Source organism: Hyposmocoma kahamanoa, unplaced genomic scaffold, assembly GCF_003589595.1.
Source record: "Hyposmocoma kahamanoa isolate Upper Pololo Valley unplaced genomic scaffold, ASM358959v1 63, whole genome shotgun sequence".
Lineage (NCBI taxonomy): Eukaryota > Metazoa > Arthropoda > Insecta > Lepidoptera > Cosmopterigidae > Hyposmocoma > Hyposmocoma kahamanoa.
Genome location: NW_020653851.1, coordinates 6,711,494 through 6,731,493, shown reverse-complemented (window position 1 = coordinate 6,731,493; position 20,000 = coordinate 6,711,494). Strand labels below are relative to the sequence as shown.

Below are 20,000 nucleotides of genomic sequence, written 5' to 3'. Positions count from 1 at the left end.
CCATTAGTAGGACCTACGAAATCTAAATTTTACGGCACAATTACTTAATTGCCATTGTTTTGTTTTTCATCTTAACACCAGTGGGCAATGAGAATGGCGGTCAGAATTAGTATCTTCTAGATTATAATGGGTTGCGCAAACGCAGGTTTCCACGGTGATTTCTCGACAATGCGTAGTGGTGCAACGGTGGTGAATATCGGGACGTGGCTTCAGTCGCACGCGCAGCCTTGCTCTGTCAACTACATATGCAATTGTTTCACGCATTATTTGTTGCAAGTGCATCCACTTTAGTTCCACAAGTGTAACAAACAAGTGATATTGAAGTCAGTTCTCACTAAAACTGAAAGAGACACTAGTGTACAAAGTTCTCCATTTGCTAAAATTTAGTAGTGCTATATTGAATATACCCTGAATCCGGTTTGTTTGTGCGTTCCTGTCATGTTGGTAAACATAAAACAAAAACGTATCCGCTGATGGTTTCCGATTGTTTTTTCAACATTTAAAAGCGTTTTCCTAATTATACTTTATGTAATAGGTTAATATCCATTTACGTTGCGAAGGTAATCGTTATGTTACGTGATAGAGTATTTTTTTAAAACTGGGCGGTACGAGGGTGGTACTGCGTCACGCAAAGCCTCGCGATGCAACATGATAAAGCACATAAACAAGGTAAACGACTAAAACCTGTTCACATTTAGGCACTTCGTTAGTGTATAACAGCTGTTTACGGTTAGTTATTTTGTTGACGTCTTTATTATACGGATCTCGGAGAAAGTGTTATAAAATAAGATAAATTTCTGTTCGTGTTCTCGTAACTATTGCTTTATTAGCATGAATAGGTAAATATTTATTAACTGCATTTACGAAATGCAGTTAAAAAATATAAGGAGCTAATGGCCCAGCGTCCGATCTTCAAATCTGAATCTTTTCATAAAATTACAAAAATAAATTTCGTAAAATGATAAACCCAACGTGCTGGCATGGCCTAGTCTGACCTTGCCCAATATGCTAGCAATGTCATACAAAAGGCGAACTGTATTATCATTTTTAACGCCCTGCCCCAGGGACTTCGTTTCATCGGTTTATTTTAGCCCTACTCTATTTAAGCGGTGAATGTTGTATAATAATAGGTTTTTGTATTATTATGGTTGCAGCAATTTATTACTTCTTCAGTTGAAACTGAAACATAGACGGAATATCTTTTATGTCACACGGCTGACGTTATAATAATAACAATTTTAAATACCGAAACATGTTTAACTTTTTGCATAGCCAGTCAAAGTGGAATAATCATTTATTCCATAGATAAAATTTTTACACTTGAAAACGCCATTTCTTAAGCTACTGCTCGTTCACTGCACTGACCTCCCTGAGAAGAACAAGCAAGAAACTCTAGGGATTACTCTTTTCAAATAAACTTAAATACTGTAGAATACATTTTGAATCATATTTGTGTTGAATCGTTGTCTTTCCGTACATCTTTATCTAAGTTTACTTTACTTACTACTAGTACTACTACGTTACTAATACGATTATAATATAATAAAAGTATATAGAATTTAATTTATTATTTATTTATTGTTATGTATTAATATTATTTATATGTATATATGTCTACGTGTACGTTTTAATAAATATTTAGTGTGTAGTGTACTTATGATGATATTCTTTGCTTGCACCCTTTCTGCATATACTAAATTCCTTGTTTGGAAGAAATTCCCACGTAGCAATAAGGCCGCCTGTTGCACATTAATTGACTTAAATTTAAATTTGTGTTGAATAGGTATTCAATTGTTTTTTGTAGAATTACTCCACTAGTTTGTTATAATTATTAATACAAAGATTCGAACGGCCGGATTCGAACCGACGTCTTCTAGCAAAACGTGGCAGACGCTATACCAACTAAGTCACGGAACGAACCAGCGGACCTCACGAATTTTTGTATGTGCTTGTTGTTGGACGTTTGTATTTGGTTTTTCAACGACTTTTTAGCCGTAGCGCCATCTATGACAAATCTGTGAAATTTTACTATTTTTATACTTAAATTACTTATAACATAAAGAATATTTCATTTATGCTTATAATTAATTATTATAGAAGAATAAATGAAATATTTTTTATTGCACATAAAATTACAGTGAAAACACAAAACAGTAATTTAAGTATAAAAATAGTAAATTAATGTTTAAGTGTTAATACACATAATACACACCTCCGGTGAAAAAGTGACATGTTAGATTTGCAAAAATTTATGTTACAGAATATGAAAGTTTTATGTTTTTGGCTTTAGCGCTACTGAATACATTTGAAGAGCTCGTAAATGACACATCTTAAACTATAACTAGCTCTACCTCCATGGAAAAATTAAGTAATGTCTCTGCCTCACTACATTTGTGTATAAATTTCATTGGTAAGATTATTAACCATTCTATTGTATTGAGTTGGAGTTACACCGTAGGTGTGAATGTTATGTATGTTGCCCAATAAAGGATGCTGACTAAATTTGTTTCATAAAAAAAAATAACAAAATAAATGATCAAGAAGTCAACGCCTTCACCGATTTCTCCTAAAACACCGCTTAGACTATATGGTTACTTATTACAACAACGGTTCGAGGAATTATAATTGCACTGTTACAGTTCAATGCTCTAATAACTTGATCACTCATTGGACTAATCACTTGTCGTTGTCTATGAATTAATCAGCCATTCTAAACGGTTATGTTTCTTTGGATAATCATCAATCAATTCGTAAATTTAGTTACAAGCCATGTCATCGTAACAATAAAATATAAAAGTGTTTTTACGTGTTCTCGGTACATTGTCTTCTGTACTATGTAAAATTGGTAAATAGTAACACGGCATAAAATTGCTTCCTAAATCTTCAGTAATCTTCAAGCATAACATACAATTGCGGTTATCAGTGCAATAGTGGTGTAAGTCACATTTATTTCTGTATACAATATCATTTTATATGACATTTAGTAGCAATACAGTCCCTTGTGAAAGAATTCGTTCGGGTAAGCACTGCCACCTTTCTTATTTCTAAAAAAAACAAGATTATTTTGTATCTAGATGCTATGTGAAAATAGCATCCAAATACAGAATAATTATATACTTCTTAGTATCATTTAAAGTAATATTATAGGGAAAAAAAATATAAAATAAAAATTTAAGGCACCATTAAGGTTCCAAAAAGCAAATATGAAAATTATCGAACCATAACTATTAGTTCTTTAGTGTCCTATCTTCACTACCACTTAACCTTTCACAGTCTATAAAACCCAGCGAACAGTGTTAATTTCCATAACGGGTGGCAGTCCAACCGTCGGCTTTTGCGTTTACAAAGTAGACATATGATGTATAAATTGCCCACGCACAGCTCGACCGCGGTGCTCGCTGGTACGCAACGCTGTTTCCGCGTGGTACTGCCACATGCACTACTTAACGCCGTATACTACTAATCAGCTAATTTGTCGATCTTAGTCTTTAATTAAATGTTGATTAGAAATTTTAGGTGAAAAAAATTGCCGGAAATTTCTTTAGACACATTATTGGTTATGTTATAATCTGTAGAGTTCTGCAAATGTCTAAAATTCAAGGCTTTTGTAATCTTTCGAAAACAATTTGCTACACTTGGTGCAAGTAGCAGTAGTGGCGACTCGTCCTTACTGCGGCATTAGATCTCAGTGATAAGTAATTGTATATAATACAGTGTATATAAAATAATCTGTCATAAGTCATTTCATTACCAATTCTAAGTTTTGTCAACATTTTCTTCTCATCGTGTCTGTGGTTCTTTTATTTTAGGATTATATTGACTTTGAATAGTATGTTGCCACCTTAGTGATCGCGAGTAAAGTAGAGAGCTTCCCCCGTGTTAATTGAGATAACCTTCAGAGCTGGTATTAGGTGTGAAGGTTCTGGAAGGGGCTGTTGGTCATAATTCGGATGAAGCATCGTGCTGAAACGATTAGCCAGGTACAGGCACTGCTTTACTGTGCCAAACTGTTACCGGTATGCGCCGTGAAAAATCTTTTTCCAGGCACCCTTTTAAAGTTTATCATTTTATGGATTTGTTATATCTGAAATAAATGTTTATTATTATTATTATTGAAGTAACATCTGCCACATGACAACTTTTCCGGAGAGATGTTTTAAAGATTTTTAGAAAGGAACAAATTTAGTCGATATTTTTTAGATTTATAAAGTTTCACTTATATATAATTTGTTGTGTATTCCGTTTTATTTTGTATGACTTTCCAAATGAGAAATATAAAATCACTTTTAGAAAGAATTATATATATAAATACATTTATTTACTACAACTGATACCACAAAAGAAAAGAAGCGAAATAGAAGAAAAACAAAACATAAACGTTCAAACGTAAAACAAAAACACAAATCAAATAAAACGTAACAACAAAATAAAATTAAACGAAAACACAAAGTATTCACATATTACAAGTACTAACACTAAGTAAGTGTAGTATAAAGATATTATGTGTGGTGCCAGGCGCGCTTACAAAACTTTTGACCTATGATCACGTATGACTCTATTATATCAATAAAGGTACTAAGTATTTATATTTTCACCAGTGATAGTCTTCCAATTGTTCTTATTTTTTTTATACTTATTACAGGTTCTTTGTCATCTTCAGTCGTTTCGCTTCAATTTTTATAAAAAGTGAAATTGAAATGTTCACAACTAGCGGGCGCGCCTGAGCGAAAACGGTTAATTTTATGGTATTTATATTGGATCATTGTGTTTGTTCTCCGCTGATTTGTAATGCGGATTGGCATCTTTACAGTTAGTGTTCATTCTACTTGCTATTTTTCTCTGACATGAATAAAGGCTACACAATGAGCAGCTTACCGGTTTACTTAAGCGGTTTATTTGGTTTACCGTACATGTATTTACATTTGAACATTTGATTAATTAAAAAGCCGGTGTGGCCTAAAGGTTAGACCTACCGCTTCTCGCATTATAAAGCCCGTGGTTGGTTTTTTGAGACCCATATAGCGATACAGGGTAGCCTGTACATTGACCTACCAATTGTACTGTCAAATTCTGTTTAATTTTACTGTAAACTCCATTAGCACGTTTGCGCGTGTATCCGATCCGAATTCTTTCTGAATCCGAGACTACACAATTCTGGAAAACTCGGACCCACTTGGGATGTCGCTTGTGCAATAATTCCGACTCGAACCCGAGAAAACCGAATATCGCTCGTACACCAAGTGATAAAATGATCCGTGACATTTCGGACCATCAATTCTCGGTTTTGGAATTGATACGAACCAAACGTAGTGCGCGAACGTTCTTACCGTCTACGAACGTGTTACGGCGTTTTTTATATATAATTAATTACTTACTATACACAAATTCAGAATATTATATTTGAAGTTAAAGTAACACGTTATTTTGATTTTTGTTATACCAAAATAATTACCCAAGCTACTTCAAGGCAATATGAGCTAATAAATGAAACGTGTGAACATTGTTTCTTTGGAGCAAGTACTCAATGATATTTTACGTTTGTGCAAGATGAAATCAGGTCACAGATTCAATGGTAAATAGCTAAGACGATCCGAAGTTTAATATCAGGTTGGAGTTAGAGGTGCATTGTTATAAAATTAACTTGCGAAACATTTGCCTGCCTACACATAGATCAAGGACCAAACTTTGTTATTATAAGATGTTATAATAATCGCGGTTGGGCGAAATTGCAGGGCTCGTGTTGGAATAATTACGATGAAAATAATATCGACAGGCTATGTTTAAATATACAGAAGATTGAACTACTGTAGGATTGAAATCTTGTTTACACAAGATCTGAATACCTCTACATTTACTAAAAAAAAAATACGAAATATATATTCTATTAGAAGTTACAAATGGCTGACGAGTGAGAGATAAATTTTAAAGTTTGTTGTTATTGTTTTTTTTTCACTCTTTCCGTAAAGGGAAATGCAAAAGTTTAGAACCATACAGCCAAGTCATGGTGAATTTTTCATTTGTTATTTTTAGGCATACGCCAAGTCTTCAGTCCATTATATATTTTATACGCATTCTTTACCTGACGAGAAGTATTCAACTGAGTAGTAACTTGTAGAGGTCGGTAATATATTTTTAATATGTCTGGTATTTTATTATATATTACTGTACAACTCGGTAGTAAGGGCTATTTATGGGATAATTTGTATTTGCGGCGGTAACTTTTAACGGGCTCAAATATGGAAGGGTATTTTTAATAGAACATTGCATTTTCAAGGATGTATGTTGACGGTAGATTAAGTGCGTTTTAAAGTACAAATCTTTCAAAGTTGAATTTGGTTCGAGTCACGATATCCTGAGCATCTTGTGTAAAATTTAATCATATACTTTGTTGCTACTTACTACTTTCAATAAATGAGTGAACTATATCATCTCACATCTCAGAAATTAAGTAAAAAGGCTCCAACTGTATGTACTAAGACAACCAGGGACAAAAATTACTTTATAATCAGTTTCAAAACTCAAAAGGTCGCTATTTGAACTAAATTTTAAAAATTCGATTGTCGTTAGTACAATGATGTAATATAGTTGCTAAATATATTACTTCCTGGAGTCACACTTGAAGATCTCAACTAATTTCGTTTATTTATAAGGCATAAAGTATACTTACTATAAATACATTATAGCCAAATACAAGATTGTTAAGTAATTTGCATTTCGCGTAATCTAATAAATAAACTAAGAATTCACACACTGGCAATTTTCTTATTATCTATTAAGGCGAAGACACTATTATCATGTTATCTTTTTATTCAGTGTCACTGGCATTATTTAATTCTATCCTACACTAAAACTACATTAGTTCAAATGGTTGTTAAATTTAGAAAAGAGAACTTTTCATAATTAGTTTAACAGAACCTCGAACTCTAGACCTCATTACGCATAGATTGCTTTTAGCACTAAACCACGAGGTTGTCAATAAAATTTGATTGTAGAACTCATACGCATCATGCGGTAAATCAATTTGCAGCGGATTTGGCAAAACAGCATGTCGTAAGATAACGTGAATTACTTACAATGCCAACTGACAGTAATGGGTTGTTCGAAGGATGGGTCACAATGTGCCAATACGACTACACGGCATTTTCCTTTGAAAATTGTTCGCGTGCTTTTGACTGTGAGAAAGATCCAACTGATAGAGAGCTAGAGCTTAGTATAGCGTTCTAATGGGAAATAATGTGCGTAACCGTGTGATTGATGGCCTTGTTAATCTTTAGTTAATAGAGTTAAGACTTACTTAAAATAGATATTAAGATATCACGATGTTTTACTACCATGATAATCAATTTCTTCTTGTGAAATCACTCCACTAGTTTGTTACAATTATTAATACAAAGATCGAATACTAAGAAAAATTACTTGGATTCGAACCAGCGCCTTCAGTATAACATACCTGACGCTTTCTCAACTACAGAACGAACCAACAGACCTTACAAATTTTTCTTTGTTTTTTGTGTATAACGACTTTTTGACTTTTCGACTTTTTGTTTTACAGATCATTTTAACGGAATCAATTATCTAGCCAGGTAATTCAATTATGAAACTATTTCTCGGATCTAGAATTACGTATACTGTTTTATTTTTTTAAATTTAGTACTTTACTGCAGAGGCCGGGAAGTAAGGGATTGCTGAACGAGTGAGTTACAAGGCCGAGCGCCAGCGAGGTCTTGTATTAATACGAGTCAAGCAATCCCCATACCGGGCAAGGCGTGTATAGTGCTTTTCTGAAACAATGCGAACAAATAAAAAAAACTAAAGAGATGAAGATGTATAAAAAGTAAATATAAAAAGAAGTAAAAAAAGTAGAAAAAACAAAATTAATTAATATTAAAAGTGTAATATTACATAAATATATTTGTGATTTTCTATACCCTTTGTGGAGATATTCGTGAGCTCTGTACTCCTGCATGCATCGTTTATCCCTAAAATAAGAGCAACCTGAAACAAACAAAGGTTTGTTCTGCTTATTTACAGTATCGGAACTAATATCTTTCAATGTTACACATTACGATATATATACGAACATACCTTACCTTAGTTGCTATTGATTGAAAGTTTCATAAGTTTTCATGTATCTTGCTTAGCTCATAGCCGGAAACAAGTTTTCCATCGCTAATAATTATAAATTGCCTCGTTTTAAATTTGGAGGAGTGTAATCTACTACTGTATTTTCGTTACCGCTCGTTTCACTCATTTTCACGACGAAAATACAAAAAAGATGAAAAACCAGAAAAGAATACCAAAGCACTTTGTTTTATTTTAGCGCCTTTTTCTTTTTTTTAAGTAAGCGGTATTTTTAATTCTCGCAATTGCCAACACTGGGTAGTTGGCTATATGAGTATTTCCTTTGCCTGTTTACATAGCTCATCTAGATTTAAAAGTTTAGAAAAGTGGACAGTAATGGATTTTCATACTTACTTCCCGGCCCTCGCACGGTCCATAAATGACTTACTTCCCGTGTTCGTTTTTTGAAAGTAATGCAAACATTTCCGAATATGTTTGAGAAAAACTCTTTACAGGCCCCATGGTCACGGCTGACTGAGATGATTATTTAATTTTGTCAACAAACAGTTACGTCTAATGTAAATGTAAACCACAGTACTAACATTCTTTTTTAATTTATTTATTGTTACATTCTAAAAGTACTAAAAAAACAAAAACAATACAGTATAACATAAACTTAACCATATCTTTGCCATTTCAAATCGGGAATAAATGTTCAAATGTTAGTATAATGCAACGCTAAAGTTGAAAAGTATATATCCAAAAAACCAAAATATTCTGAAATGGCCTAGTTTGTTTGAAGAGTCAAACATACACGATTTAGATCCAAAATAACACTTTCATTTCCAGTATATTGTAATAAACTCTATCTGGTCTGTGGTAATAAACTTTTCCATCCTCTAAGTAATAAACACTGACAATATTTGACATACTGTTCCGTGTCAATCTTATTAGAGGATGGAAAAAATGTGTCAATCAGTCTCAACGTCAGTTAACGTCTCACCTTAGAAGATGGAAAACAATAAAAGAAAGGAGCTGCCCTAACTACAGAATCAATGTGCTTATTATAACCAAAATTTGAAAGTTATAAATGGCGGATTTCTTTAGTGTTGTACCATAATCATAAGTCGATAAGTCATTATCGACTTGCAAATGTATGGCTTGAATGTTGTAACTGTTTGTGTTTTTTATTTCTTTAGTTTACTATAACCAAAGTATGCCTAAACAAACACAAGTTTAATAATTTAATCTCGAGTGGTATATTATTATTACACCGAACGATGGCAAGGCAAGGCAAATATGCTATCTATACGTTGGTATTGGCCTTTACCTGGCCACTTTTGTCTAACATGTCATTGTATTGCAGGCTTTAAAAAAATAGTCATTTTTAATACTTAGAGTTGTCATTCGGAAAAATCAGAAACGAGTGGATAATTTTGTTTTCAGGAACTGAGAATACCTAGTAAATGAGTCTTGTTTAATCTAAATTGAACATAAAATTACTTACCAATAAACCTAATGATGGAATAGCATTGTCATGTAATCTAGTTGCATTCAAACTTCTGTTAAAATTTGACTCTTTAAAATGAAGCGAACAAATGAAGATGATCTTTGATCCAACGTTTATATTCGGCAGTCCTATGATTTCCAACCATACTTTCTTCCTTTTTTCATTTGTAGGAAAACTTGAAATAATAAAAATAATAATAATAAAACAATAAAAACCTCGTAGTGAATTTTTCTAATAACAGAATATCGATAATCTGTATGCTTACAAGATCAACACTATCTCAAAATAGTCGTTAACAACAATCATCAAAATACAAACAAACAGGCAATCTAAAGTAACAAAAGCAAAATTTGGCAAGATTTATAAATAAACTACTTAAATACGTCTAATTACGTGAAATATTTGGGCTATTGTGTGATTTATAGACAAAAAAATAACACATGCCTGTGCAAAGTAACATTCGATTGATTTGCACTTTTTCTAAAGCCATATCCCTTAATGCTGCAGCGTCGAATTTTTATTAATACCTACTTATTCTCACTGCCAATATTTTTGACCAATTCAATTATAATACATGCGAATAATTCAATAGTACATTTGGAAAACATTTGTTTTGACATTTGATGTACTTCCCTTTGAGAACGGTATCATCTACCTCATGTTACGTATTTTCGATTCCCGTGTTTGACACAGACCAATGTAATACTATCTCTTTTGGCTTAAGACGGCACGTACTAGTTAAACAAAGACAATAACATGTTTATGTTTTCGACGTCGAAATGCATCATATACATATAACGTCTGATTTATATAAGTCAACGTAACATGTCCTTTAATTTACATAGTCTAAGCGTCTCACGATTGGTTTCATTGAAGAAGATTGTTTTTTGTTTTGTTTCGGTGCGGTGAGTGTGATTATTTGAGAAAATTTCGGATTCTTCTGATTTCGATTTTACAGTATTAAGATTTTGAAACCTTCCGGTATTATGAAAGATGTGAGCTTATTTGGACATCCATAACGGCACATTAGTTGCATAAAATATGCGGTTTGCACAATCTCAGTAATTCACTCTCGTAGTCGCGTCCGCCCAGCGGCGCTCGCACAACCGCCATTGTCGCGCACGCGCTGTGAACGTTCCCGCGTAAACAGGGCAAAAAGCGCGGGAACCCGCCTAAACAATAATGGCCGACATAACGCTCCGAATGTTATCTCATTATCTCGGTACATACTTTGCCGTTTACAACATTGCGAATGTTCTCACTATAGACTTAGGGACATAATAGATAGTTCTAGAAACAACGGTTAAAAATCTAAACTTATGATGAAATGCTAACAACTAAACAAGTTGATAACAACAACGTAAAGATCGTAGATCTTGTTTTTATGTTAGGATAAGATCGTTGTCAAAACCAACTTTATAGGTATTGGTGTGTAAGCAGATGATAATTTATTTATTTATTTCGTTTATTCATATTTAAAAGGAATTTGCAAAACATCGCATGGAAACCAAATGTTTTCAATAACGCCGACAGTATCAAATCCTTGTTTACAAAACAAACGGAAACCACACACAATTCCATTTAATCGGTTTGCATTTTAGTGTGAAAAGAATTTACGCAATTCATTGAAAAGACAACAAACAAACAAACGACGCGTTGCATGGCTCAATTAACTTCAGTGTGATGTGAGTGGTCCAACGCGAGTGCCGGTCATCCGCGCCTTATTTTCTCGTCATCTCGCGCCAAGGATGCCTGATGACTCTACAATAAGCGACAAAAATATGACGAAATGTTTACGCAAAATGTATATGAAATTGCCTCTGTAATCTCACCGCGAAATTAGCCAGTAAAGATGGTTAACGGCAATTACGTATTATATGGTGACAGACCGTCGTCCGCGTCAGAGATTGTCGACGATCATGTACAAACTCTAACCACTGACCGCAGATCCAAACGGAAAGTGAATCGATATACAACAGAGAATGGGCACAAATTACAACAATTGGACAACGAAACTGATTCTGTTAAATACGAAAAAAAAATTAACGAACCGAGGCTTCTACGATATGTACCCACAACAGACGTAGAGGAGCATTTCGTTAATGAAAATTTTGAGACTTACGACCTAAAGCCTGCGGAGGAGCGGCCGAGGAGGTACGCGTTTATTAAAAAACCTCGGAACCCGTCTGATGGTTCTGTTAACTATGCGTACTCCCGGTCAAGCAGCAGTTCCCCTAGCATGAATCTGCCTACAATTTCGGAGCACAGTGAACAATACGGCACTTACCGCGTACGAAATCCTCACCACGAAACTCCAAAAATGGTGGACGTGCAAACGGGCTACGAATCTAAACTCGATAAATATTTTACCAAACCGAGGGACCTCAAATTCCCTCCAAAGGTAAGCTACAATGTAAGTGAATTTTTCCTTCCTATCTTTACTATTTAAAATTTGTCTAATATACTTAATTAGAATATTCGGTAGATATTGAACTTCTATACTTGAGCACTTCTCTCGGATTAAACGTGTCTCTATATTATTTGAAATAGCAATATAGAAATTAATACCATTACATAAAGATGCTTACATAAAGATATCCTAATTTTTTTAAGTATATATGAAACATTTTTTATATTGCGTAAATTATACAATGAAATTCGACATAAACTTTTGAATAGATTAGTTCAAAATTAAATTTCTAGCAATAAATCTCTTGTGATTCAGATTTATGAGCGCGCTGTGCCTGCAATCGCGCGCAACCTAAAATGTAAAATAATATATGAAGATTTCAATATATATATATATATATATATAATAGCTGCCACTATAGTAGTAAAAAACATACAGTTACAACTGTACAAAAATTTTGAAATTGCAAGATTAAGATATTAATTACTTACGAATATTAATTTTCTAATCATCATTACGCATGAAATTACACCTTACATTGAATTCGTAATATGAGCACTTTAACATGCATGCAATTAAGTGCCTGACCTATTAGATATAACATCGATACAAAATAGCCGGTTTATCACTATGTTGCGTGTTACTGTAGTAGTTCCATAAAATTACACCAGGCATGCAGTCCTACACACAAGTTGGTACATTACCCCTGTGCGTATATAGCGACATAATGTTATAACATGTCAGGGAGTGTCTACAATGTGCCCTGCGGCTCTCAAATAGAATATATCCTGAATAAGGGTATTATGCTTTATACGAGACTCAGTTCCGCGTTGCTCAGTCATTTTGTTACGCATAATTGATATTTATTTGCTTGGTGCACTTGCAATCACTTTCACTTTCACAAGCTTAACAATACATATATGCATTAATAATTGTCAATGTTAATTGTTCATTGCAAAGTTGCAACATGTCCTGTGAAGTTTAACCTAAATTACGTGAAAGGGAACGTGTTTTATGATTAAAAATAGATATAATATGCGTATGAAAAGTTTTGAACGCTCGTTTCGGATTACTTATTCGCTGTTAAAACAGGTTAGGTTCATGGGGTACCAGAATTATGAACAGAATCAAACAATTAATTGACTGAATTTGAGACGCAAGGGTTGGCTGCTAACCTTTTCAATGTATCATCATAGTCGCACAAAGCAGACGCGTTGCTCAATAGACACCCTAATATACGTTTTTAGAAGCAGTAAAGGTCCTTGTGAATGAGTTTCTCCAGGGAAGTACTGCTACCTTATCTATTTCTGCCACCAAGCAGTAATGTGAGCATTACTGCGTTCCGGTTTTGAAAGGTAAGGGTGCTGGTGAAATTCACATGGGACTTGTCTCAGGATGACGGGCGCAATAGCAGCACCCCTCAGATCTTTGTGATTTGAATCTCGGCGTGTCGCTTACCACCAGGCGCACGACTTGTTCGTCCCGACACTTGGTATCATAAAAAGAAAGGCAATTGTTCCGTTTCGTGGAGATACATTGAAGTAATAACTTCATAATATAGAACTGTAATATATTAGTATACATATCAGTAAATATATTCGTTATTTAACTGTTAACAAATGGAACAGAATCTGTCTCTTCACACGCAACAAATCAAATATTTAAAATACCAACCATTTTGTACAAATTCCGGTAGCAGCTAAACTAATCATAAATTTAAAAATAATTGCATTTAATTAAATTTAATCGACCAAATATAGACGTAATTTATTCGAGATAGTTAATTATGAGCCGCGACGGGGGTCCTCTCGTATTTTAAATAGGTTCTATAATAGAAATTCTTCAAGACGACAATCAATAATAATCCATACGTAAATGTCAAACTGGGATATTTTTTATTAATCCAAAATTTCGTAACACGGCATTCCTATAATTTAAACCAACAACTTTCTATACAAACCGGCATTATATAGCAGTTTCATTACGTTTTAAGAAACAAAATAGTTTTTAAAAGTTATTTATTTTTAGCCGATTTCAAAAAAGAAGGAGGTTATACGTTCGGCTATATGTTTGTTTTATGTATGTTTTCCTATATTTCCTATATCCATCAATTGTGGACCAATTTTGATTTTTTTTGTTGGAAAGGTTGTACTCGCGTGGTGGTTCCATTGTCACCAAGTCAGAATCTGATGAGGAATCCCATGAAAATCCAGAAAAATCTTTAAGTTTCTTAGGCATGTCAGTGTACTTACGGATTTCTCCATTAATTGTGGACCGGTTTTGAAAATTCTTTTTTTGTTTGAAGGGGTATACTCTCGAGGTGGCCCCTGATGCCGACGATGCTGTTCCAGATTCGTTTCGGCTATCACATATTAAAAAATATTTTCCGCAAATAGAAGTCGACTTTTCACTTGACACAATACATATTATAATCAACAAGTCACCGTTACCATGATAACCAGAAAAAAGTATAAAATGTACAAAGGAGTCCGTAACAGTCCTATTGTCACCAAGAAGTTAGAATCTGATGATGTGATCACATGGCAATCGAAAAAAGCCGATAAGCAAACTTTTGAGGCCGGTTTTTTTTCCAACGAAAAAGATACAAATTATTGCGAGAGTTATTGATACTTCTTTATGGGGAAGCAGTAGGCGACAACTACACGAAGGAAATCGCATTGTAAAGCCCGTAATTGATTTTTTGAGATTACAGCGAAACGGGGTACTGGCCCATGGACGGGTTAATGACCTACAAGACCTAATAATACCAAAATAACGGATCACTTTTAGTTAATTATCACTATAGTCTCTTAGTCGATTAAACAGACAAGCAAAGTAGTTTAAACGATTTGAAAGAGATGTCGCTACGATGCCTTCAAATTCAAAAGGCTGAAAAAACAATTTTGATAGTTGTTAAATCTTGAGAACATGAGGCATACATTTCCTTTTTAACCGACTTCAAAAAAAGGAGGAGGTTCTCAATTCGACTGGATGGTTTTTTTTGTACGTATGTTTTGCGATATATCCGATTTTCATGATTCTTTTTTTGTTGGAAAGAGGGTGCCTCCATAATGGTTCCGTTTAATTTTGAAGAAAAATATCCACCTCTAATGGTGGCTGTTCACGCATGAAGATTCATTTTTGTAAATAGCGCCTAAATTTTATTATAAGGAGCAATTATTGTAATGGTTGATTTGGCTTTTGAGGTCGATTTTTTTAGTACTCTGTACTGAGATCATTTATGAAATAAGATAACTCTTTCTCATACCCCATCTTTTCGTTGAAGAGAAACGTTGCAATTTGCACATTATCGGCAAACACATCGTAAGTATTGAACGTAGCGTAATAATTATTGTTAAAACATGTAAAACTGATGAACAAAGACAAGTTTAGTGTACGCCAACATTCTTATAGTAGCAGTAGAGCTCATTATGAAATAGTTTATCCAGGCAAATACTGCCTCGTTACCTATTTCTGCCGCCAAGCAGTAATGTGAGCATTAATGCGATCCGGTTTAGAAGGGTAAGGTTGCTGGTGAAATTACAGGCACATGGAATTTGACAACGTATGTCTCAGGGTGCCGGGCGCAGTGGCAGTGCTCATAAGATCTTTGCGATTTAAAGCTCTGAATGGAAAGTACTGCAACTGTTATGAATAGGCGTGTATCTTACCACCAGGCGCACGACTTCTTCGTACCGTCACTTGATATTATAAAAAAGACTTTATCTGTTCTTTCTAAAGCTCAAATCATTTGACTCAAAACAAAGTATGTTCCTTGTACCCCTCATGACATAGACCCACGTGATTTAGATATCTGAAAAAATGTGTAACAATGACGAAAACCTGAGAATTCGATAAATGAATCATTTATTTCGGTTTTTTTAATCTATAATACGATTAAAATTATTGCAAAAACGCTTGACCGCTCATAGTCACACAACAGTGCGAGTGGTGCAGCCTTTCGTGTTTCATCGCTAAACAGCACTTCAATCATATTCATTCAAAATTATATAACCATACGAATAAGCGTCGAGTGAAGTCGCAAATTGTGCGAACATTTTATACCCAAAACGAGGGACTTCTTAAATATAAATATTACAAGTATATCACGCAATAGAATCGAATCGGGCAACATGCTTTGAATAAATATTACAAATTACATATGTAGACGTTTATGTTGCTATTATGGTAATCATGTTTTAAAAAAATCGCCGACCTGGATGAGGACTTTTTATGGTTATAACAGTTTGTACATTAATGACAAACTAATTAAAGCAAATATATGTAATAATATTAATAATCTTTATTTTCTTTTTACAAAGATTAGAAAGTTTTATAAAGTACTTTACATCAAATGCTTAAGTATTGAAATACGTAAGAGACCGTGGAGTCCATACTAGGAACTAACACGTGTAACAGATCTCCAGCCTCTCAACCCAGCCTGTTAAAATGGTGTTTGATAAAGCAGCATTACAATGTAAATAAATTACAAGCATCAAGTTTTACAAATATTGTAAGATATTAAAGAAAAAAATGACGATAGTTTAGTGGCGTAAGTACAAGTAAAAAAAAGTAAGCAAATATGACATATAAAAAAGGGAAAGATGGGTGCATGCACGCGATAGCATACTCGCAATGTGTGTGTGTGTAATGTAATTCATACAAGACAAAATATCAATAAATATCAAAATATTTAAATTCTCCTTTCAGAGTATTTAGCTCCGAATGGAATAAATTATGCAATAAGTGTGTAACCAACTTTAATTTAAAATTTTAACGTGTAGCTAAACGACCAATTTAGGTTTCATAGAATAAAAAAATGTATGTTGCTTATCTCTTTGACTCTCTTCACTTAACCTTTCGAATGTTCATGGATCTATGACCTGTTTCTAGTTTGTATGTCGCTGTTTCTATATTAACTCGCATAATGCTGGCTTATGCTGGCCTCGGGTCCAAGGAGATGATATTGTACCCGCCTACATGTTATTGCGCCTATTCATATAGAAACTTACACGCCTATTTTGTCGTTTGAGGTAGGCAGAGACTTATTACGACCCAGCCAGCTTCTTTCGTTTCCTTCGTTGGCATTGTACCTATTTATTTATACCGTCTTTCGAATTTATCAAACTTACCGTCGATTGTTTTGTTATTATTGTACCGTAACAATCTATCTACTTCTGACTGCTGAGCATATGTACATTTTATTAAATTTTAACTTTTCCTTGTAGGGCTCCCACCCGGACAGCCTGTACCGCGTGCCAAACGACTCTGACGCGGACGCAAGCAAGCTTTCACGTATGTTCCGCACGCTGCGATGGCCTGTCGCTTTAATCGTCATCTGCGTCGCGCTTGCCGTTTTCGTTTACTTCCTTATGCCTGGTAAGTTGTGGTAAATTTGGCTAAGTCAAAATCAGAAAGCCCAGGTACAATAGAGCTGACTGTAAATTATTGACGCTCGGCGTAGAGAGAAGGCCGCATCTATCGTTGTGAAATCGTATCTGCCTCTGTGGCCGAACGATTACCATGCTGGACTGCGACGCAGAATTACCAGGTTCGATTCCCGGGCCGAGAATGGCGTACATTTATTTCTCTCGTGAGTTTGGGTGTAATTTGTGGTTGTCTATGGGTGTGTCCATGGCACCCGGGATACAGGGTTTCCCTAGTACAGGGCTATGAGTGTGTGCGTTATTATTGTTATTACTATTAAAAATAATATATTATATTAAATATTGAAAAGAAATTGAGGTACGTTAAAGACTGCTAACCAAAATAACTAGGTCAACGACAGAGGAAGTTCAAGTTTACAAGCCTTATTCCGAAGCAAAATATTTATAATACGAAAACAACTTTAGTACTTTGGACATAATATCTGTAAAATGACAACTTTTCAGGAGGTTTAAAGTTTAGTTTTTTTTATGATTTCAATTGACAGGACGAACAAGTCGTGCTCCTGTTGGTAAATGACACGCTTGCCCATAGCATTTGCAGTGCTACACAAGGGTTTCAAATCGCAATGATTTAAGGGGCACTGCCTCTGCGCTCGTCACCCTGAGACATAGTTGACAGGTCTCATGTGCCTGTAATTTTATTATTTATGTCATAAAAAAAACTTACAATCCTTTTTTTTAAAGTCGCTAAAAACTATATGTATCCAAGAAACACCATTTCATGGACGGACTGTACCATGAGATACCATTTCTAGAGCTGCTAGCTACCGCAGTATTTTCGCCAGCATCATTACCCTTCAAAACCGGGACGCAGCAATGCTCACATTTCTGCTTGGCGGCAGAAATAAGTAAGGTGGCAGTACTTCCGTGGACGAACTTTTTCACAAGGAGCTCTACTGCTAGTAGATAACTTTTTTATGCTTATATAAGAGAATTATAAAATTTCACATATACATAATTTGTATCATATAGTTCGTCATATTTTTACGATTTTGACGTAACTGAGAGAGATAACTGACGAGCACTTTTGACGTATGATCACATGTGGTTTTATTATACCAATATTTATGGGCCAAATATTGTGCCAGAGCTTTCAAACTACACCAATTTATTTTAAGTATTGCAGTTTCCGTTAGATGTATCTTTTGACTTTAATAAGTTGTTTTCTCAGGAGAGCAATAATCCGTAACTGTAATTTATTACACAAGATTGCAAATACTAATCAATTAGAGTAAGAAAATAAGTTAACTTTCGAATAACAGCCGTTTGTTAACGCCAAAATAAGTAATTTTTTTAAGTGATTTTATCACGCTCGTATCGAACATCTTGTGGTTTTTTTGTTATGCGACTAAGACTTCCACTTTCAAAGCCTTTCACTAGTTTTTTCGATTATCGTTAAACTTCTTTTTGCCTTTCTTTAATATATTTTGTTCAGTTACTTTATGCGCTTACATTGAAAATATGAACGCGTACTCTACGTAACCGTTGTTACTGAATTACCTACTCAATCTTTCAAGTTGTCAACCATTATCTACTTGTATGTAGCTAGATTGATAGCACTAGAGCTTCTTGTGATAGAATTTGTCCAGGAAAGTACAGCCACCTTACCTATTTCTGCCTCCAAGCAGTAACATGAGCATTGCTACGTCCCGGTTTTGAAGAGTAAGAATGCTTGTGAAATTATTGCGGTAGCTAGCAACTATACAAATGATTTCTCATGGTACTGTTCGTCAATGAAATGGTGTTTCTTGGATACATAATAGTTTTTAAATCTCAATAAACGAATCAGTAAAGTGAGCATTAATGCGCTTCGGTTTTGAAGAGTAAATGTGCTGCTGAAATTACAAGCACATTTTGAACTTGTCAACTTGTGTAGGTGACGGGCGCAGTGGTAGTGCCCTTCAGATTAATGCGATTTAAATATACTCAGATTAATATGAACGGCACTGCAACTGTCATGGAGAGGCGTGTCGCTTACCACCAGGCGCACGACTTGTTCGTCCCATCACTTGGTGTCATGAAAAGAAATACCGTAACGATGCTAAGAGTAATTTATTAAATAATAATAATTCAGCGCTGCAAAGAAATTTACTGTTGACTTTTAAACACTCGCTAGAGACAGCGTCGTAGACGATTGGTAAGACAAACGTTGTATGAATTGAAATTGTAGATTTTACTTGCAATTACGCCGGTTCTATAACTTTTAAAAATATGTGCCAGACAATCACACCAATTGCCTGGTCTCAAACTAGGGAATTCACTATTCTATGAGTGCTAGAGCAATTCACTCTGGGGCACTTCCCAAACCACCTAGATCAAATTAGAAAGTTCATTTCCCAAATTGGTCCTATCGAAAATCGGACCCGGAGTCGAGGTCACCGGAGTCGTCAAATAACAACTATTAAGCTCATAATCTCTTAATATAGAGCTATAATTTCATTAATATCCCGTGTATTAACAAGAATCTCGTTAAATTATTTATTAAAGGGACGTCTTAGGCTCAGTTTACATTGCCGCGGTTCGTGAATTTTTGTAACCATAGCATAATTTTACTTTAAGTCAATTGCATAAC

General features: G+C 34.5%; 1 protein-coding gene across 9 annotated transcripts in view; it reads left to right on the top strand.

Moving 5' to 3' along the window:
* Positions 1–20,000, top strand: part of LOC113230561 — a 194,637-nt gene that overhangs the window by 153,098 nt on the left and 21,539 nt on the right. For 2 of the 9 annotated variants that reach the window (XM_026464580.1, XM_026464571.1), the window contains exons 1-3: positions 263–444; positions 11,173–11,984; positions 17,210–17,360. In XM_026464580.1, the coding sequence (XP_026320365.1) occupies positions 11,424–11,984; positions 17,210–17,360 (712 nt within the window). In that variant the 5' untranslated portion in view covers positions 263–444; positions 11,173–11,423. Of the gene's footprint in view, positions 1–261; positions 464–633; positions 670–11,172; positions 11,985–17,209; positions 17,361–20,000 lie in introns of those variants that run through there. The other 7 variants (XM_026464576.1, XM_026464574.1, XM_026464572.1 and 4 more) reach the window with 7 other exon arrangements.